This window comes from Ranitomeya variabilis, chromosome 1 (genome assembly GCF_051348905.1).
Source record: "Ranitomeya variabilis isolate aRanVar5 chromosome 1, aRanVar5.hap1, whole genome shotgun sequence".
Classification (NCBI taxonomy): domain Eukaryota; kingdom Metazoa; phylum Chordata; class Amphibia; order Anura; family Dendrobatidae; genus Ranitomeya; species Ranitomeya variabilis.
Genome location: NC_135232.1, coordinates 567470310 through 567490601, shown reverse-complemented (window position 1 = coordinate 567490601; position 20292 = coordinate 567470310). Strand labels below are relative to the sequence as shown.

The window sequence follows — 20292 nt, the reverse complement described above, 5'->3', positions numbered from 1 at the left end:
GGACGCAGCAAAAATGCAACTTGCTGCGTCCTCTGCGCCCCGACGCGGGCGCCGCAGCGACGCATGCGGCGCAAAACGCAAGTGCGCCGCATGTCCATGCGCCCCCATGTTAAATATAGGGACGCATGACGCATGCGGCGCCGCTGCGGCGCCCGACGCTGCGGCGCTGGCCGCAAATGTGAACGTAGCCTTAGAAAGGTGTGTGCAGAATTTGTAAGGAACACACCCTAATGAAGGATCATCATCATTAGCCAAAAAAAGTGTATATATAAAAGAAACGAAGCGTAATGTGCAGCTAATCCAGAGATGACTAAGAAAAGCGATGAACAATTCTGATAATCATATTGCAATATAGTAAAAGTAACAAAAGCACCAAAGAGCAGCAAACTTCAGTAATAGGAAGAACCGATGCATCGCTGGCAGACGCCCACAAAGTGTAAAACCCTTTAACCCCTTCCCAACATGTGCCATATATATAGTGCAGTGCGAGATGCGTTCTAGCAGAGCGCCACCAATTCCTGTCACCGAGTTGCATCGCGCGGTGGCAGCATTAAGATGGCTGCTGTCTGAGACAGGTGCACAGCACTGAGCATTCGTGCTCTTCCCATGGCCGTAGTGCACTGTTCAGTATTGCAGCTCATCAGAGTCCTTTTTTTTTTTTAAGCTAGTTAAGAGTAGCGGGCATTGCAGTTTAAGTGACGGAAGATTTATTTTTATTTTTTTCAGAAAAAAATAAAGATAAAACAGTTACTTACCGGTAACAGGATGTCTCAGAGCCCGTGACAGCACCACGGACAGGAAACGTACAGATAAAAGGGCGGTATCTCTCCCTCGTATCAGTTGGTTTACAGAGCAAAGGAGGACCTCCAGGTTATTGCCAAAAATTAACATTTTAACTGTATTACTTATAAGCCACACTCCGTGCCTATACATAAATCACACCACACCAACAACGAAAGCAAGCTCACCACACGTGACGGGAAGGAATATAAGGACGCAGTCAAGGGCTCTTACAAATCATGTTACCGGTAAGTAACTGTCTTTCTCCTGCCCCCATGACAGCACCATAGAGAGAATTACAGAGAATTGTATCTTAGAGAGGGACCACCGCCGGTAGAACCTTTCTCCCAAAGGTGAGATCAGAAGAAGAGTCAACAGATCTGCTCTACTGATACCTCCGACCTTTCCGCCCAGGAGGTTGCTCTCATGGAATGAGCTCTCAAACCCTCTGGGGCGACATTCCCACTAGATGAGCAGGCCAATGAGATCGAATCTCTTATCCATCTTGCCAAGGTACTTTTTAAGGCCTTGAACCCCTTCCTAGGCCCCTGAAAACACACAGAGACCTATCCTTCCTACACCCGTGGGTGGACGCTAGGTACTGAACTAAACACCTTTTAATGTCCAAAGAATGAAAATTCTTGAATTTTTGGGGTTGGAGCAAAAGGAAGGAAGGACTACCTCTTGGGACCTATTGAACAGAGATGCTACCTTGGGCAAGTAAGCAGGGTCAGGTTTCAAAATAAATCTGTCATCTAAGATTTGAGTGAAGGAAGGACCTGCAGACAGGGCCTGAATGTTGCACACCGTGCGGGCTGATGTCAATGCCACTAAAAGGACCGTTTTGAGGGATAGAATCTTTAGCAAAGTGGAATTTAAGGGTTTGGGGTGGACCCGTTAGAGCTGGTAAGACCAAATTTAAATCCCATGGTGGTAACTTCTGGCTGGTAATGGGCCTAGATCTTGCAGAGGCTCTAATGAATCTTGCTACCCACTGTTTGCCCATTTAAAAAGGTGCTATTAGCAAGGCCCTGCTCTAATCCCTTTTGTAAAAATTCCAGGATGGCTGTAACTGGAAACCCATCTTTCAAATTCCACGCTGTTAAGTGTAAATTCACTGACTGCAGATGACATACCGGTCCCTGGGATAAAATATCTAGAACTTCCGGTTGTACCCAAGGGTTCGTGATGGTTCTCCTGGCTGAGGATGATGTCTAAGTTCCTATTGGCCAGAAATGGGCTATGAGGATTATTCTTGCCCTGTCTTCCCTGATTTTTCTTAGGACCGCTGGGATGGGGATGACCGGGGAAAAGGCATAGGGCAGGCTCTGATTCCACAGAATCATGAAGGCATCAAGAGCCCAAGGGTTCCCTCTGGGATCTATAGGGCAAAAGGAGTCTACCTTTCTGTTGTCAATGTTGGCAAAGAGATCTACGACCAGGAGACCCCACATCTCTACAATTTGGTTGAAAATTGACTATCACCCATTCACCCTGTTTCAACTGAGTGCGGCTCAAAGTCTGCCTTGTAGTTTTCTACCCCCCTCTATATGTGGAGTACCATCAGAGAAAGGAAACTGCTTTCTGCCATCCGCAAAATCTGGGCTGTTATGTCCATCAAGGGCCGTTACCTGGTTCCACCTTGAGGTTTCAGGTTGTCTACCACTACCTGGTTGTCTGAAAATACCCATACATGCCGACTCTGAAAGGCATCTAACAATTCTATCAGGGTGTGACTGACTGCTAATAGTTCTTTCTGGTTCGAGGAGACAGGTTTCTGCTGACCCGTCCAGACTCCCTGAGTAACTCTTATCCAGATGAGCCTCCACTCCGTGGGGTTTGCATCTTTGGGGACTACTCAAGACACTGTGGTTACCCAAGGAACCCTTTTGATCAGATTGCCCATTTATTTTATTTTATTTTTTTTTTTTAAGATGTCCCACTGAAGCTCCCTGGTGTGTATTTTGGACCACTGAACTGCTGGGAAACAGAAGAAGGTTAGGGATCCTAACAGGGACATAGCCTTTTTCAAAGTTGTGGATGGGTATTGTGATGCCCTCGATACCTGACCCACAATCTTTTCCCTTTTTCCTCCGGAAGGCGACACTCTTGCTTCTGGGAGTCTAGTGTAAGCCCCAAGAACTCCTCTACCCTTTTTGGTTCAATTTTTGATTGTTTTTAAATTTAAGACCCAACCTTGATTTACTAAAGAGGTCATTACTCTCTCGAGATGCGCTCTGCAATGTTGGACAGAGTTCCCTATCACTAGGAAGTCGTCCAGATAAGGGACAATCTAGATGTCCTGTTCCCTCAGGTGCGCCATTGCTTCCTCCATCAGCTTGGTAAATACTCGGGAGGGGCCACCGCCAAGCCAAAGGGGAGGGGCCTTGTATCAAAAAAGTTATTTCTCCCCCCATGGAGACCACTACCCTGAGGAACTTCTGAGAGTCTTGCCCCAGGGTCCAGGACTGTCAAAGCAATCAGGGAACAACATTTTGATGGCCGATTTTATTGACTTCATCTTGAAAGTCTGAGTCCTTATATACTTTTTTCAAGTTTATAATTGTCCGGAAGGATCTGTCTGGTTTGTTCACCAGAAACAATGGGGAGTAGAATACTCTGTCCTTTCCCAAGGGGGGGACCTCTCCGAGGACAGCTTTGTCCACTAGATCCAACACTTCGCGTTCCAAGGCCCATTGTTCCTCTGGAGAGGACCGTACAGGAGTAAGGCTGTGTGCACACGATGCTGATTTAGTGCGGATCCGCAGCGTTTTTTTCCGTGCTGCAGATCCACACTGATTTACAGTACAATGTAAATCAATGTAAAAAAAAAAAAAGCTGTGCTAATGGTGCGGAAAAATCAGTGCGGAATTGCTGCGGATTTGAAAGAAGTGCATGTCACTTCTTTTGTGCGGATCTGCAGCGTTTCTGCACCCCTCCATAATAGACATCCGCATTGGGAAAAACTGCAGAAAATCCACACAAAACCCGCATCAATTCCGCACAAAAAAAAGCACAAAAACCGCAGCAAATCCGCAGCTGCGGATTCTGCCAGGAGATGCGGATTTTGTGCAGAAAATTCTGCACCTCTTTTCTCACGTGTGCACATAGCCTAACCACGAAGTTTGGGACTGGAATTGAGAGGAAAGTCTATCCTTAGGCCTGACTTGATTAGCCTTAGTATCCAGGGACTGCTGGAAATATTTTCTCAGGTCGGAATGGAAAAGAGGAAGAGGGTTAATCTGCCCCCCACCTGGGAAAGACCATCACTGGGAGGGCTTTCTATCTTCAGTGCAACCTTTAATGAGAAAACCTCTACATTTCTTTTTTCCCCATCTATTTTGCTCTCTCGATGGCCTCCTCCTTGGAAAAATTGTTTACACAAGGAGAAACCTTACCCCTTAGACATCAGTCCAGAGCCTCTCACCAAGCCAAATCATTTCTCATGCTTCACACTGACGAGGGCCAACAGCCTGAAACACCGTGTCTGCGAATTGGAGATACCGATTTGGCTCTTATCCCAAGTCATATTGCAAGATTCGATAAAGGGTTGATCGTGAGTTGTAGGATCATTACTTCCAGCAGGTGGTGCTATAGATTTCAAGTCCTCTTTTTCTCTGAAGAGGCAATTTGCATATTAAATTTCCCAGAGGAGCATTGCACTGTGAATAAGCCTCCTCAGGCTACTTTCACACTAGCGTCGTTGCTCGCAGGATGCGTTTTTTCTCCATACACTTGCATTAGCGACGCATTGCGACGGACTGCCACACGTCGCATCCGTCGTGTTTTGGCGGACCGTCGGCACAAAAAAACGTTTTATGTAACTTGTTTTGTGCGTCGTGTCCACCATTTTCGAACGCGCATGCGAGGCCGAAACTCCGCCCCCTCCTCCCCAGAACTCACAATGGGGCAGCGGATGCATTGTAAAACACTGTCCGTCGGTACGTCGGGCCGACGGTTTGCGACGGCCCGTACTGACGGACTAGTTTGAAAGTAGCCTCACCTTGACAAGCCAGAGTTGATATTTCACTCCCCACAAGGAGAAACCTTACCCCTTAGACCTCAGTCCATAGCCTCTCACCTAGCCAAATCAGTTCTCATGCTTCACACTGACGAGGGCCAACAGCCCGAAACACCGTGTCTGCGAATTGAGATACTGATTTGGCTCTTATTCTAAGTCATATTGCAAGACTCGTTAAAGGGTTGATTGTGACGTGCATGATCGCTACTTCCAAAAGGTGGCGCTATAGCAATTAAGTACTCTTTTTCTAAGAAGAGCCAATTTTCATATTACTCAAAAAGGACTTTTGTTATCCCCAGCTTTTTCAAGGATGTCATTTAGTGTTGCCCCAAAGAGAATATTACCTTCACAGTGGATAGAACATATTTTTGATTTCATTTATAGGTTTCCAGGCCAGCATTTAAGCCAGAGAGCTCTACCAGTCGAACGGAGTTAGCTGATGAATCAGCCAAGAGAGCTGTAGCTCCCCACTTTAAGGGAATGGACTCTAGTAACCATCTCTAGATACCCTACCTGGGAGCTGTTTTTCTAATTGGTCTAGCCATATCATTAAGGGACCTAGATGTGCAGGTTGCTGCTATAGCAGGTCTTAAGGTGCCCCCTGATGCTTCTCATGCACGCTTAAAGGGAAGGTACCGCGTTTGTAGATCATTAATAAATCACTTTAATGTAGCATAACATGCTGCTATAACCAAGTTTTAAATGCATGTGAAACAGATTTCGTGTGTTATATGAGTTTAAAGACGGCACTGGGGGCTGACATCTTGGTTTCACAGCAGTTCACAACACTGAACAGTGTCATTTTACGGCACCCCATGGACATAGGAGATAATAGACCGGCGCTGACCCTATCTATAACATTGTAGCTGCTTTAGCAGTGAGCTGGGCACGCCTCTGTGGGCTGCACAATTCACTGCTGTAGGTGTGACTGGCCGCCATTTTATTATAGCCCAGTGCTCTCTGCCCAGCTCCACTTACTCTATCACAGGAGAGAAGCACGTCCTGAGCATAGCATGCTCAATATGTGTCTCACTCATCATTCTACATGTCTCTCTTCCATCAGTCCCTCTCAGCCATACCAACGTATCTCTCCCCTCCCTCCACAATGCCTGGCCATTCACTGCAGACCTGGAGCTCCTTCTTATCTGAGGGATGAGTCATGGACAGCTCAGATAATGCTGCTCCATACACACCACATGTCTTCACCGTCTTCCTCCAGTCCACCATGCTGCTGAGCCCACTGTGTTCTGCTCTTCTGTAAACTCTGTAGCTGTGTTTCTGATGCAGTAACTGCTGGTGATAGCAGATCACAGGGCAGTCACACACAAAATGGCGCTGCCCTGTGATGCTGCTCTTCATTCTGCCCCAGGGATACTAGACCACCCACCCAAAAGGAGAGGGAAATGGTGATGTCAGCAGTTACTGCCCCAATTTTCCAGCTAACAGTAAAGCTGGTAAGTCTCACTATAGCTGCTTGAGTTCTAAAACGGAAAATGCTCCCCCTAGTGGTCAATATGTATATTTGTAAGAAAATATATAATATTTTTCATATAGAAATGTTTGCAAACAGTGCAAACATTGCATTAATACATTTTATTTACTATTTTAAGCTTAATTTCACAAAAAGACAAACTACAAAAAAACTGGTGGCACCTTCCCTTTAACCCCTTCACCCCCAAGGGTGGTTTGCACGTTAATGACCGGGCCAATTTTTACAATTCTGACCACTGTCCCTTTATGAGGTTATAACTCTGGAACGCTTCAACGGATCTTGGCGATTCTGACAATGTTTTCTCGTGACATATTGTACTTCATGTTAGTGGTAAAATTTCTTTGATATAACTTGCGTTTATTTGTAAAAAAAACGAATATTTGGCGAAAACTTTGAAAATTTTGCAATTTTCCAACTTTGAATTTTTATGCCCTTAAATCACAGACATATGTCATGCAAAATACTTAATAAGTAACATTTCCCACATGTCTACTTTACATCAGCACAATTTTGGAACCAAAATTTTTTTTTGTGACGGAGTTATAAGGGTTAAAAGTTGACCAGCAATTTCTCATTTTTACAACACCATTTTTTTTTTTTAGGGACCACATCTCATTTGAAGTCATTTTGAGGGGTCTAAATGATAGAAAATACCCAAGTGTGACACCATTCTAAAAACTGCACCCCTCAAGGTACTCAAAACCACTTTCAAGAAGCTTATTAACCCTTCAGGTGTTTCACAGGAATTTTTGGAATGTTTAAATAAAAATAAACATTTAACTTTTTTTCACACAAAATTTATTTCAGCTCCAATTTGTTTTATTTTACCAAGGGTAACAGGAGAAAATAGACCCCAAAATTTGTTGTACAATTTGTCCTGAGTACGCTGATACCCCATATGTGGGGGTAAACCACTGTTTGGGCGCATGGCAGAGCTCGGAAGGAAAGGAGCGCCATTTGACTTTTCAATGCAAAATTGACTGGAATTGAGATGGGACGCCATGTTGCATTTGGAGAGCCCCTGATGTGCCTAAACATTGAAACCCCCCACAAGTGACACCATTTTGGAAAGTAGACCCCTTAAGGAACTTATCTAGATGTGTGTTGAGCACTTTGACCCAACAAGTGCTTCACAGAAGTTTATAATGCAGAGCCGTAAAAATACAAAATCATATTTTTTCACAAAAATGATCTTTTCGCCCCCATTTTTTTATTTCCCCAAGGGTAAGAGAAGAAATTAGACCACAAAAGTTGTTGTGCAATTTGTCCTGAGTACGACGATACCCCATATGTGGGGGTAAAGCACTGTTTGGGCGCATAGCAGAGCTCGGAAGGGAAGGAGCGCTATTTTACTTTTCAATGCAAAATTGACTGGAATTAAGATGGGATGCCATGTTGCGTTTGGAGAACCCCTGATGTGCCTAAACATTAAAAACCCCACAAGTGACACCATTTTGGAAAGTAGACCCCCTAAGGAACTTATCTAGATGTGTTTTGAGAGCTTTGAACCCCCAAGTGTTTCACTACAGTTTATAACGCAGAGCCGTGAAAATAAAAACTCTTTTTTTTTTTTTTTTTTTTTTCACAAAAATGATTTTTTAGCCCCCAGTTTTGTATTTTCACAAGGGTATCAGGATAAATTGGACCCCAAAAGTTGTTGTCCAATTTGTCCTGAGTACGCTGATACCCCATATGTGGGGGGGAACCACTGTTTGGGCGCATGACAAAGCTCGGAAGGGAAGGAGCGCCATTTGGAATGCAGACTTAAATGGATTGGTCTGCAGGCGTCACGTTGCATTTGCAGAGCCCCTGATGTACCCAAACAGTACAAACCCCCCACAAATGACCCCATATCGGAAACTAGACCCCCCAAGGAACTTATCTAGATGTGTTGTGAGAACTTTGAACCCCCAAGTGTTTCACTACAGTTTACAACGCAGAGCCGTGAAAATAAAAAATCTTTTTTTTCCCACAAAACTTATTTTTTGGCCCCCAGTTTTGTATTTTTCCCAAGGGTAGCAGGAGAAATTGGACCCCAAAAGATGATGTCCAATTTGTCCTGAGTACGCTGATACCCCATATGTTGGGGTAAACCCCTGTTTGGGCACACGGGAGAGCTCTGAAGGGAAGGAGCACTGTTTTCCTTTTTCAACGCAGAATTGGCTGGAATTCAGATCGGATGCCATGTCCCGTTTGGAGAGGCCCTGATGTGCCTAAACAGTGGAAACCCCCCAATTATAACTGAAACCCTAATCCAAACACACCCCTTACCCTAATCCCAACAGTAACCCTAACCAATCCTCTAACCCAGACACACCCAACCCTATTCCCAACCGTAAATGTAATCCAAACCCTAACCCTATCTTTAGCCCCAACCCTAACTGTAGCCCCAACCCTAGCCCCAACCCTAGCCCTAACCTTAGCCCTAACCCTAGCAATAACCCTAGCCCTATCACTAGCCGTAACACTAGCCCTAACCCTAACCCTAGCCCTAACCCTAGCAATAACCCTAGCCCTATCACTAGCCCTAACACTAGCCGTAACACTAGCCGTAACACTAGCCGTAACACTAGCCCTAACCCTAGCCCTAACCCTAGGCCTAACCCTAGCCCTAACCCTAGCCCTAACCCTAGCCCTAACCCCAACCCTAGCCCCAACCCTAGCCCCAACCCTAGCCCTAACCCTAGCCCCAACCCTAGCCCCAACCCTAGCCCTAACCCCAACCCTAGCCCCAACCCTAGCCCTAACCCTAGCCCTTGCTCTAACCCTAGTCCTAACTCTAGCCCTAACCCTAACCCTAATGGGAAAATGGAAATAAATACATTTTTTAATTTTTTTATTTTTCCCTAACTAAGGGGGTGATGAAGGGGGGTTTGATTTACTTTTATAGCGGGTTTTTATGATTGGCAGCCGTCACACACTGAAAGACGCTTTTCATTGCAAAAAATATTTTTTGCGTTACCACATTTTGAGAGCTGTAATTTTTCCATTTTTGAGTCCACAGAGTCATGTGAGATCTTGTTTTTTGCGGGACGAGTTGACGTTTTTATTGGTAACATTTTCGGACACATGACATTTTTTGGTCGCTTTTTATTCCGATTTTTGTGAGGCAGAGTGATCAAAAACCAGCTATTCATGAATTTCTTTTGGGGGAGGCGTTTATACCGTTCCGCGTTTGGTAAAATTGATAAAGCAGTTTTATTCATCGGGTCAGTACGATTACAGCGATACCTCATTTATATCATTTTTTTATGTTTTGGCGCTTTTATACGATAAAAACTATTTTATAGAAAAAATAATTATTTTGGTATCGCTTTATTCTCAGGACTATAACTTTTTTATTTTTTTGCTGATGATGCTGTGTGGCGGCTCGTTTTTTGCGGGACAAGATGACGTTTTCAGCGGTACCATGGTTATTTATATCAGTCTTTTTTTTTTTCTTACGGTGTTTACTGAAGGGGTTAACTAGTGGGGCAGTTTTATAGGTTGGGTCGTTACGGACGCGGCGATACTAAATATGTGTACTTTTATTGTTTTTTTTTATTTTATTTAGCTAAAGAAATGTATTTATGGGAATAATATATATATTTTTTGTCTTTATTTAGGATATTTTTTTTATTTTTTTTTTTACACACATGTGGGGAATTTTTTAAAAACTTTTTTACTTTGTCCCAGGAGGGGACATTACAGATCATTGATCTGACAGTGTGCACAGCACTCTGTCAGATCGACGATCTGCTGTGCAGGGCTGCAGGCTGAGGCCGGCGTCACACTCGGCGTAAGACAATACGGTCCGTTTTTTACGTCCGTACTACGGCCGTAATACGGAGAAATGTTCCCAAAATAGTGATCCGTAGTCAGGGTGTGTCAGCGTATTTTGCGCATGGCATCCTCTGTATGTAATCCGTATGGCATCCGTACTGCGAGATTTTCGCGCAGGCTTGCAAAACCGACATCTAATGGATTTATGTGCTCAAATGTTAGGGAAAACATATATATATATATATATATATATATATATGTCACTGAGACACATATATATATATTCTGTATTTAGATTTCATTCAGCGCGATATCTGTGAACAGCCGGTAATTCAATTGCCGGCTTTTCATTTCTCCTGCACAAACCCGACAGGATATGAGACATGGTTTACATATAGTAAACCATCTCATATCCCCTTTTTTTTTGCATATTCCACACTACTAATGTTAGTAGTGTGTATGTGCAAAATTTCAGCGCTGTAGCTGCTGAAATAAAGGGTTAAATAATACATTTAAATAATTGACGCCTCTCCATTATTAATCTGGCTTAATGTCACCTTCCAATAGCAAGGTGGCATTAACCCTTCATTACCCCATATCCCACCGCTACAGGGAGTGGGAAGAGAGTGGCCAAGTGCCAGAATAGGCGCATCTTCCAGATGTGCCTTTTCTGGGGTGGCTGGGGGCAGATGTTTTTAGCCACGGGGGGGCCAATAACCATGGACCCTCTCCTGGCTATTAATATCTGCCCTCAGTCACTGGCTTTACCATTCTGGCGGAGAAAATTGCGCGGGAGCCCACGCCAATTTTTTCCGCAATTTAACCCTTTATTTCAGCAGCTACAGCGCTGAAATTTTGCACATACACACTACTAACATCAGTAGTGTGGAATATGCAAAAAAAAAGGGGATATGAGATGGTTTTACTGTATGTAATCCATGTCTCATATCCTGTCGGGTTGGGGAAGGAGAAATGAAAAGCCGGCAATTGAATTACCGACTTTTCACTAACACCGCTGCGTATTTCTGGCAAGTCACACTGCAGGTCCGTGTGGAATCCGTATTTTTCTCGCCCCCATAGACTTTCATTAGCGATTTTTTTGCGCAATACACTGACAAACGCAGCATGCTGCGATTTTGTACGGCCGTAGAAAGCCGTATAATACTGAACCGTAATATACGGCTAATAGGAGCAGCCCCATTGAGAAGCATTGTGCCGTATGTAATGCGAGTTTTACGGACGTAGTTTCTGCGCTCTTACGTCCGTAAAACTCGCCAGTGTGACGCCGGCCTTACCAAGAGTCTGCTCTGAGCAGGCACTCGGTAAGCCACCTCCCTCCCTGCAGGACCCGGATGCCGCGGCCATCTTGGATCCGGAACCTGCGGCGAGGAGGGAGGTAGGAGACCCTCGGAGCAACGCGATCACATCGCGTTGCTCCGGGGGTCTCAGGGAAGCCCGCAGGGAGCCCCCTCCCTGCGCGATGCTTCCCTATACCGCCGGTACACCGCGATCATGTTTGATCGCGGTGTGCCGGGGGTTAATGTGCCGGGGGCGGTCCGTGACCGCTCCTGGCACATAGTGCCGGATGTCAGCTGCGATATGCAGCTGACACCCGGCCGCGATCGGCCACGCTCCCCCCGTGAGCGCGGCCGATCGGCTATGACGTACTATCCCGTCGAGGGTCAGATAGGCCCAGGTCACCTTGACAGGATAGTACGTCTAAGGTCACAGAGGGGTTAAGGAAGGAATCTGTCTTTTTGTTTAGCAGGTCTTTCAAAACTTCCATGTTCTCGAAGGGAAGTGCAAATTTTTGGGGAGCCTTCACAACCAAAACATCTAATTTCGGGGCTTTACCCAGGATGTTGATGCCAAATTCTCAAAGGGATATTTCCTTTTGAGGGACGTACAGAGGAGTTTTTTTAGATCAGGTCTATTCCACTCCTTTTTAATTAGGGACTGTACATTTTCATTTAGGGGAAATGACCTATGTTTCTTTTGTCCCAGTCCCACAAACATCACGACCTGTACAGTCTTTTCTGGGCAAGGGTCCATCACTCCCACAGTGGTTCTCAATGCCTTGACCAGACCCTCTATCTTTTCTAATGGGAAACAATGGCACCCCGCCATCTCTTCCTCTGAGGATGAAGAAGCGTCCGATGAACCCGAGTCTTTCTCCTTGGAACTATTGGTCTCAGATTCGGGGCACCTGCTAGTCTTTTGCTTTTTTATACTACCACTTTGAGAGGGATTTAACGGTGCTTTCAACCTCCGTCCTGATTACTAATTTTAATTCGGAGGCGAAACTTGAGGTCTCCTCACATAGCACCTGCTCTATGCATGAACGGCAGAATTTTTTTTCCCAGGTAACAGGTAAAACCTCCTTACACATTGGGCAGCGCCTGTGCTTGGTCTTAGCCAAGCTTTTTCCTTCCTGAATAAAAGAAAGAGAAAGGGGGACCCCAATTACAGAGTGAACTTTAACTAAGATCACTCGCCAATCAGACGCAGCCACCAGCTTAGAAGGAGGAATAGGGTCTGCTGATAGGCCTTTGGAGGCTGGAGACTTATCCACTGCACTGGACCTCCTGCACTGTTGGGTAGAATGGCTGCTGGAACGCCCACTTCGCCTGGCTTGAAGAATCATGCTGTCGCAACTCCTTCCTCTGTCTTCTTGGCTGCTTGTGCTGTTCACTGTCCTGCGCCTCCATTCCTACAGGGGACCACCTATGCTGCAGGGAGGGTGTCACCCCACTCACTTTTGAATGAAAGCAGCCCGGGCGTGTCCCCTGTGCCTCTTCCGGTTTCCATATCGGAAGTTCATCCGGTTATGTGACCCGCAGGCCATGTCATCAGGGGGTGACTCCGGCGCATCCCACACGTGCGCGGACTGGAACCCGTGGTGGCAGCTTCAATACACCGCACCAGCCGTGGCAGGGGAATCCCCACTGCCTGTAGCAGTCTGGCCAGCAGTCTGTAGAATGGACACCATCTACGGTATTCAGTCTTTTCTTCAGGTACGCCATACTGAAGGTTCCCTGTCAAGGACAGGAAACTAACTGATGCAAGGGAGAGGTACCGTCTTTTTGATCTGTAGGTTTTCTGTCCTTGAAGGGCGGATCCCCTCTCTCCGTGGTGCGGTCATGGGGGAAGGAGAAATAGTACTTAGTACAGAGTAGCCTTATAGGTAGCGAGACAGCATATTCGAGTATGTCACAGTGTTAGTGTAGGTAGCATTTTTCTTTTGCAACAAAAAAAAAAAAAAGAGAATTGTTTGCGTTGGGTAAATTTTTAGCTATTGCATTAGGGGAGCATACGTCGCAGTTTTAGTAACATTAATTTTTGTTTAGCAAAAAAGAATAGAAAGTGCAAAGTAACTTCATAGGTAGGGCATTAGTGTAGTGAACATCACTTTTTTTTACATATGAATTTTTTTTTCTTCTATGTATTTCTTTTAAAATGTTTCCTCTTTACTTTTTATAATAAATTGTACCTCTTAGGCGAGTTTCACACTAGTGTTTAGCCTGGCTGCGGAGGGATGCGGACTTCCTCCGTGAAGCTCCACCCACTGCCGCGGGTCTTCATTCAGCTCCGCCTACGGCTGCATGCGCACCCTATCTTTAACATTGGGTATGCAGTGCCATGCCACTGTATACAGATGCCTCAGCATGCGTCGTTTTGATGGTGCGACGACCTGCGCCGATCGCAACGAGTTGCAATTTCGTGCACATTCCGCACCGTCGAAACGACGCATGCGGCGGCATCCGCATACAGCGGCATCCGCATACAGCGGCATGGGCTGCGTACCCAAATGTTAAAGATAGGGTGCGCATGCAGCCGTAGGCGGAGCTAAATGAAGAGGCGCGGCAGTGGGCAGAGCTTCATGGAGGAAGTCCGCATCCCTCCGCAGCCAGGCTAATCGCTAGTGTGAAACTAGCCTTACACAAGCCCCACACAACACATGTGTAAAAGCACCACTTACACATCCGCAGTGTTTTGAAGAATAAAAAAAATGGCCTATTCGTCACAACGCTATTCACCAGAGGAGGCAGACGTTTTCCTTGCCTCCGACATGGATTCAGCCAGTGAGGAAGATCCCACATTACTTTATTCCTCCTCCTCATTGAAATTGACCTTTTCTAATTCTCTTTCAGCAAAGAAATAATAAATCTTATAGTGGCCCAGACAAACATGTCTGCCAATTAATTTTTCACCTAAAATCTCACATTATCAGATTCCAGACGGACCCCTGTAAATGCAGCAGAAATGATGACATTTTGGGGCATTGTGTTGCATATGGGCATAGGTCAGAGCTTTGGCAATAATGGAGAACTGATACACTCCACAGCGTGCATTAGGGGCTCTCCAAACGCAACATGACGCCTGCAGACCATTCCATTAAAGTCTGCACTTGAAACTGTCACTCCTTCCCTTTCAAACCCTGCTGTGTGTTCAAATAGTAGTTTTCTACTACATGTGGGGTACTGGCGTACTCAAGGGAAATTGCACAACAATTTTTGGGGCCATCTTCTCCTGTTACCCTTGTGAAAATTAAAAAAAATGGGGCTAAAACACATTTTTTATAGAAAAAAAAGTGATTTTTTTTTTATTTTCACAGCTCAACGTTATACATTTCTGTGAAGCATCTGAGGGGTTCAAGGTGATCAACACACATCTAGATAAACTAATTGTGGGGGGGGGTGTCCAGTTTTTAAAATGGGGTCACATGTGATGGGTTTCCACTGATACATCGGGGGCTCTCCAAACATGACATGGTGGGCGCAAACCATTTAATCAAAGTGTGCACTTTAAACAGTTACTCCTTTCCTTCCGAGACTTCCTGCGTGCACAAACAGTGTTATTTTTCCCCATATGTGGGGTATCGGCATACTAAGGAGAAATATGACAACAAATTTTGGGGTCCATTTTCTCATGTTACCCTTGTGAAAATAAAAAAATTAGGGCCTAAAAGATCATTTTTGTGAAAAAAAATATATTTTTTTCACGGCTCCACATTATAAACTTCTGTGAAGCACCTGGGGCTTTAAGATGCTCAACACACACCTAGACAAGTTCCCCAAGTCAAGTAGTATCCAAAATTGGGTCACTTGTGGGGTGTTTCAACTGTTTAGGTACATCAAAGGATCAACAAACGCGACATGGTGTCAGCTCTCAATTCCGGCCAATTTTGTGTTCAAAAAGTCAAACGGCGCTCCTTCCTTTCCAATCCCTGCCATGCACCCAAACAGTAGTTTTCCACCACACATAAGTATTGGCAAACTCAGGAGAAATTGCACAACAAATTTTGGGGTCCAAAAAAAGGCCTAAAGTCAAATTTTGGGAGAAAAATAAAAAGTTAAATGTTCATTTTTTCCTTCCACATTGCTTCAGTTCCTGTGAAGCACTTGAAGGGTTACTAATCTTCTTGAATGTGGTTTTGAACACCTTGAAAGGGGTGCAGTTTTAAGAATGGTGCCACTATTGGGTATTTTCTGTTATATAGACTCCTCAAAGTCACTTCAAATGTGATGTGGCCCCTAAAAAAAATGGTTTTGTAAATTTTGTTGGAAAAATTACCAAGTTAAAAGGTAAAATTAAAAGTTTGAAAACTGCAAAATTTTTGCCAAATTTTTGATTTTTTTCACAAATAAACGCAAGTCATATCGAAGAAACTTTGCCACTATCATGAAGTACCGTATGTCATGACTCAGTGGGATCTGTTGAAGAATTCCAGAGTTACTACCTTATAAAGTGACAGCATTTAAAAAATGTAGCCTGGTCAGGAAGGTGAAAGACTTCGGGTGAAAGGGTTTAACTCCGCTGTCAGAGATGGACAGCGGCATGTTAATGTTACCAGCAGTAACCAGAGCTGCCTCCAGTCAAGAGAAGCAGATAACCCTTCAAGAACTTGACAAAAATACATTCTAGAGTTCAGATTGATGCGAATGCTTCCCGTGTAATCCCCCAGTACGTACCATCATTCTTATTTGCATTATATAGGATTTTTTTCCTCTTTTTCTTGTTTTTCTTCGCACACCACAATTTCCCTGTAAAGGAAGAGATGGACATTAGAAATATATGGAAAAACCATGAAGGTGCAGAGTTGCTGAATCTCGGCTGTTTTTTTCCCCTCAGGATTTTACATCGACTTTGCCCCACGACAACTTCTACCTCTCGGGACATAAGAAATTTTACAGCATAGCTATATAATTATTACCGTAATCCACACAATCCCCTGTAGGAGAGAAATGGCAGACTCTGAAAACAAATCTCAGAATGATTTATGTGAAGGGAATAAGTAACAAAAGCCGATATAAAATAAACCAGAGGCAACCATGCGAGTTCCTCCACACATCAATGGTTCAGGAACCTGGTTCGATTCAAGTCCGATTTCCCAAAAAATGCTGTTTCCCCACCGATTACACCTTCCAGGACCTGACAATTGTTTTTTTCTTTTCCCTCCCATAACTTTTTTCTATATTTCTGCGATCAGTGTCGTATGCGGGCTCGTTGTTAGTGGCACCAGTTGTTTTCAACGATACCATTCTATATAACGTGCTGGCAACATATGGACGTCTGAGGGACGTCTGAGGGACGTCTGGGGGACGTCTGGGGGACGTCTGGGGGACGCGTGTTGCTTTATATAAAAATAAACAACAATTCTGGAGTTTCAACTTGTTTTCTTATTACAGGGCTAATATTATATGTTAATCAGAATTCTACGAACATGCTTATAGCAACACGCTTATACCACATATGGTTTTTATTCTGTTTGGATTTTGAAAAAAGGCTATATAACCTCTTCTCGACCTTGGGATTTTCAGTTTTTGTTTTTTGCTCCCCCTTCTTCCCAGAGCCATAACATTTTATTTTTCCATACATATGGCCTTGCGAGGGCTTGATTTTTGTGGGACAAGTTGTATTTTTTTATGGACACCACTGAATTTACCATACAGGGTACTGGAAAATGGGAAAAAATTGCAAGTGCTGTGAAATTGCAAAAAAGAAAAAAAAAAGCAATTCCACAATTTTGTTTTTTACAGTGCTCACTAAATGCTAAACCTGACCTGCCATTACGATTCCCCAAGGTCAGTACAAGTTTGCAGATACGAAACATGTCTAGGTTCTTTTTTTAAAGTAGTTGGAAAAAAAATCCAAAGTTAGTTAAATAAATAAATAAAATGGCGCCATTTTCCGAGACCAGTAGAGTATCTATTATTTGGGATCTGGGGCTAGGCGAAGGCTTATTTTTTTGGGACGCCGAGCTGACGCTTTTATTGACTTCACTTTGGGGTAGATACGATGTTTTGATTGCCTGTTATTGCAATGTTGCGGTAGCCAAAAAAAAAGTATTTCTGGAGTTTTAATTTTCTCGTTACGTCTTTTACCGATCGGATTAATTTACTTTATACTTTGATAGATCAAGTGTTTCTGAATGCAGCGATACCAAAACATGCATTTTTTTATTCTTTATATTGAACGTGGCAAAAGGGGGGTGATTTGAACTTTTACATTCTTTAAATATTTTTAAAAACTTTTTTCCACTTTTTACTTGCTTCAACAATCTCCTGTGCTACACATAGGGATTCATCCCTGCTCTGTGTAGTAGAAATCATCATCTGCTATGGATGTCTGCCATGGGCCAGTGTTCACAGGATATTACCATGACAACCACGGGGGGTATCCTGCAGATCCCAGGTTGTCATGCCAACCCCTCGGCACTCGCGATCAAGTGACAGTGGTGCAGATGGGCATGGTTAGTGACATGTTTCCGCCACAATCATGTTAAATGCCGCTGTTAGAGACGGACAACAGCATTTAAAATGCTCACAGCCGCGGGTGAATCTCGATTCTACCCATGGCTGTTAGGGGCACATGTCAGCTGATCAGATCAGTCATGTGCAGGAAAAAATGCGGGTACAGCGCCAGAGCCCGCACCAAAGAGTGGTACATGACCTATGATGTACCTATATATCATCAAGGTTAAACCTTCATAAGGTTTTTTCTTAAGTTTTAAAATCTGTTTAACTTTTACATATTTTTTTTTTTTTTAGTCTTGAACCAGTGATCATTTTATTGCGTGCATTGTATACTTTAATATTTCAGTACACAGTGACTAAGTGTCACAGATGGACAACTGCATCTTTATGGTTACGCAGCAGCTGGCTCCAATCTCTGCCGTTATGGGGCAGATAACATGTCATTAAGAAATCGAACTTGACAAATAAGGCCAAACAAAAATACTTTTGGGGTAGAGATGAGAGAAGGGAGAAACATCACCAGACTATGCTGCTGCAGGTGGTCCTGAACACCCCTTTTGATCTCAGGGTCCCAGAGATCATTAAGCCATTGTATATGCTAGCACAGTAAGTATCATGGAATAAGTCTTGCAAGGGGTATTCCACAGGAAGAAGTAATCATTGATATACAGGATAGGCGATAACGTCTACAGGCGGTGGGTGTTTATCCACTGGGATCCCCACCAACTATTCTCACAATTGGAGTGTACTCTGACTTCTCCAGCCGTTCTATAGGGAACAAATGGAGTTCAGTTTGCAAGTGGTCATAGGGTGGGATGAAAGTACCATAGCATAGTGGTGGTCCCACTGATCTAGAAGTTATCCCTGGAAGTCCACCTCAGATGTCTGAACACCTACCTGACTTTTCAGGCTCTTTATCTTCTTCTATAGTCTGCTTCATTGCCTCGCGTTGCTGCTGAAAACTTTTTCCTGTAGAGGATGCCGGAAAAAAAAAAAAGAAAACTCTGAATAATAGTAAGATAACAGAAATGTGTTTTCCGCTAACCAAGACACTAAAGATGGAGACAATACCTGGTACAAGTCCTGCAAGAGGCTGGTTATCTTCATCCCCATCTCGATACGCCTGCCACCAATTAGGGTCATCTTGGCTGATGATGTGGAGAATGTCCCCCTTCTGGAAGGAAAGGCCCAGCTCTCGACATGGGACATAGGGGTCGTCTGTAGGGTCATAGTCGAAGTGTGCCTTTACGTGGACCTGGGGAAGAAAGTGAAAAAATAATTCCTGCAGATAACACAATTGTGACTGGAGACAGGTTATGAAACATCAATGTCTCCTCAAGGGGCTGAAATGTGAACAGGAAGGAAGAGAAGAAGCCCGTCTCACTAGGAGCTAAGAGTATCAGTGAGCTATGTCAGGGTGAAGAGTGATGGAGACGGTCACAGGAACAACCTGCGAAGAGTCCGTCACACAGCACGCCAGATGCTGCTGAAAAACGGCTCAGGGTTACCAGTCTGTGGTGTAACTGCAGGTCTGCTGGGTCCACCTGATCCTCAGAATCAAGGGTCAGATCAGTGAGGGACATCTTAGCACAACGGTAGCTTTCAGCTTTGGGGGGGAAAGCCCTGATCTATTCCCAAGGACGGTGCCCTGAGCACAAGGTCCATAAGGGCACAGTTGGGGAATTCGATGGAAGAACATGACCGGCCACCGAGACCCCGGACCTCAGCCCCATCCAAGAATGGAGACTGAGATCCTGCACACACCCCCCCCCCCAACATCAGTGTTTGACCTCACAAATTCCCACAGACACCAAAATCTTGTAGAAAGTCTTCCCTGAAATGGGGGGGGGGGGGCAGAGATAATTGCAGAGGGGCCGACTCCATATCAGTGTCTATGGATGTAGAATGGGAGGTCAGAAAAGCCACAGCTATAAAAACACCAACACACTGCAGCTTATCCCTAGTGACCTGAATGGATGCACAGTGGGTGGCCTAGAGCACAGGAAAGGAGACCTCCAGCAAAGATCTCAGAAATCAGACCCCCACGCGGATCACGTTATAGCATAGGTTAGTGATCTGCTGTAAAAAAAAATTAAATATACCGCCTATTCCTAGGTGCAATATGTCCGAGAGCACAGTCACCTGACACTATCTGCATGCATATGAACACACATAATGAGAAGACACAGATGGAGCAATATTGCGATTACTTGTCCATGACATACCACGGTCTCCCGGGCTGTAGGCGGTCTGACCTGCTGGCTGGGTATAAGCACAAAAGAAAGTGTCCCATGCATTTCAGCCTAGGAAAGAGATTATTACAATTAATCAGGAAGGTAAAAATGCAGGAGGGTGTATTCCTCATAATCCCGATGGTGGGGAGCTGGTGGATTAACACAGCAGCATCAGTGTGTGCAGGTGCATCCTCAGCCCTCTCCTGTGTGTAGCAGCTACTGACTGCTCACAGGAACACAAAGCAG

The 20292-nt window shown here is 44.6% G+C and overlaps 1 protein-coding gene across 1 annotated transcript in view; it reads right to left on the bottom strand.

Annotated features, from left to right (window-relative positions):
- Positions 1 to 20292, bottom strand: part of PALS1 (protein associated with LIN7 1, MAGUK p55 family member) — a 63049-nt gene that overhangs the window by 11530 nt on the left and 31227 nt on the right. The window contains exons 7-10 of the mRNA XM_077257275.1: positions 20038 to 20115; positions 18884 to 19067; positions 18710 to 18781; positions 16028 to 16099 (exon numbers count right to left, since the gene is read on the bottom strand). Coding sequence (XP_077113390.1) covers positions 16028 to 16099; positions 18710 to 18781; positions 18884 to 19067; positions 20038 to 20115 — 406 coding nt within the window. The remainder of the gene's footprint in view (positions 1 to 16027; positions 16100 to 18709; positions 18782 to 18883; positions 19068 to 20037; positions 20116 to 20292) is intronic.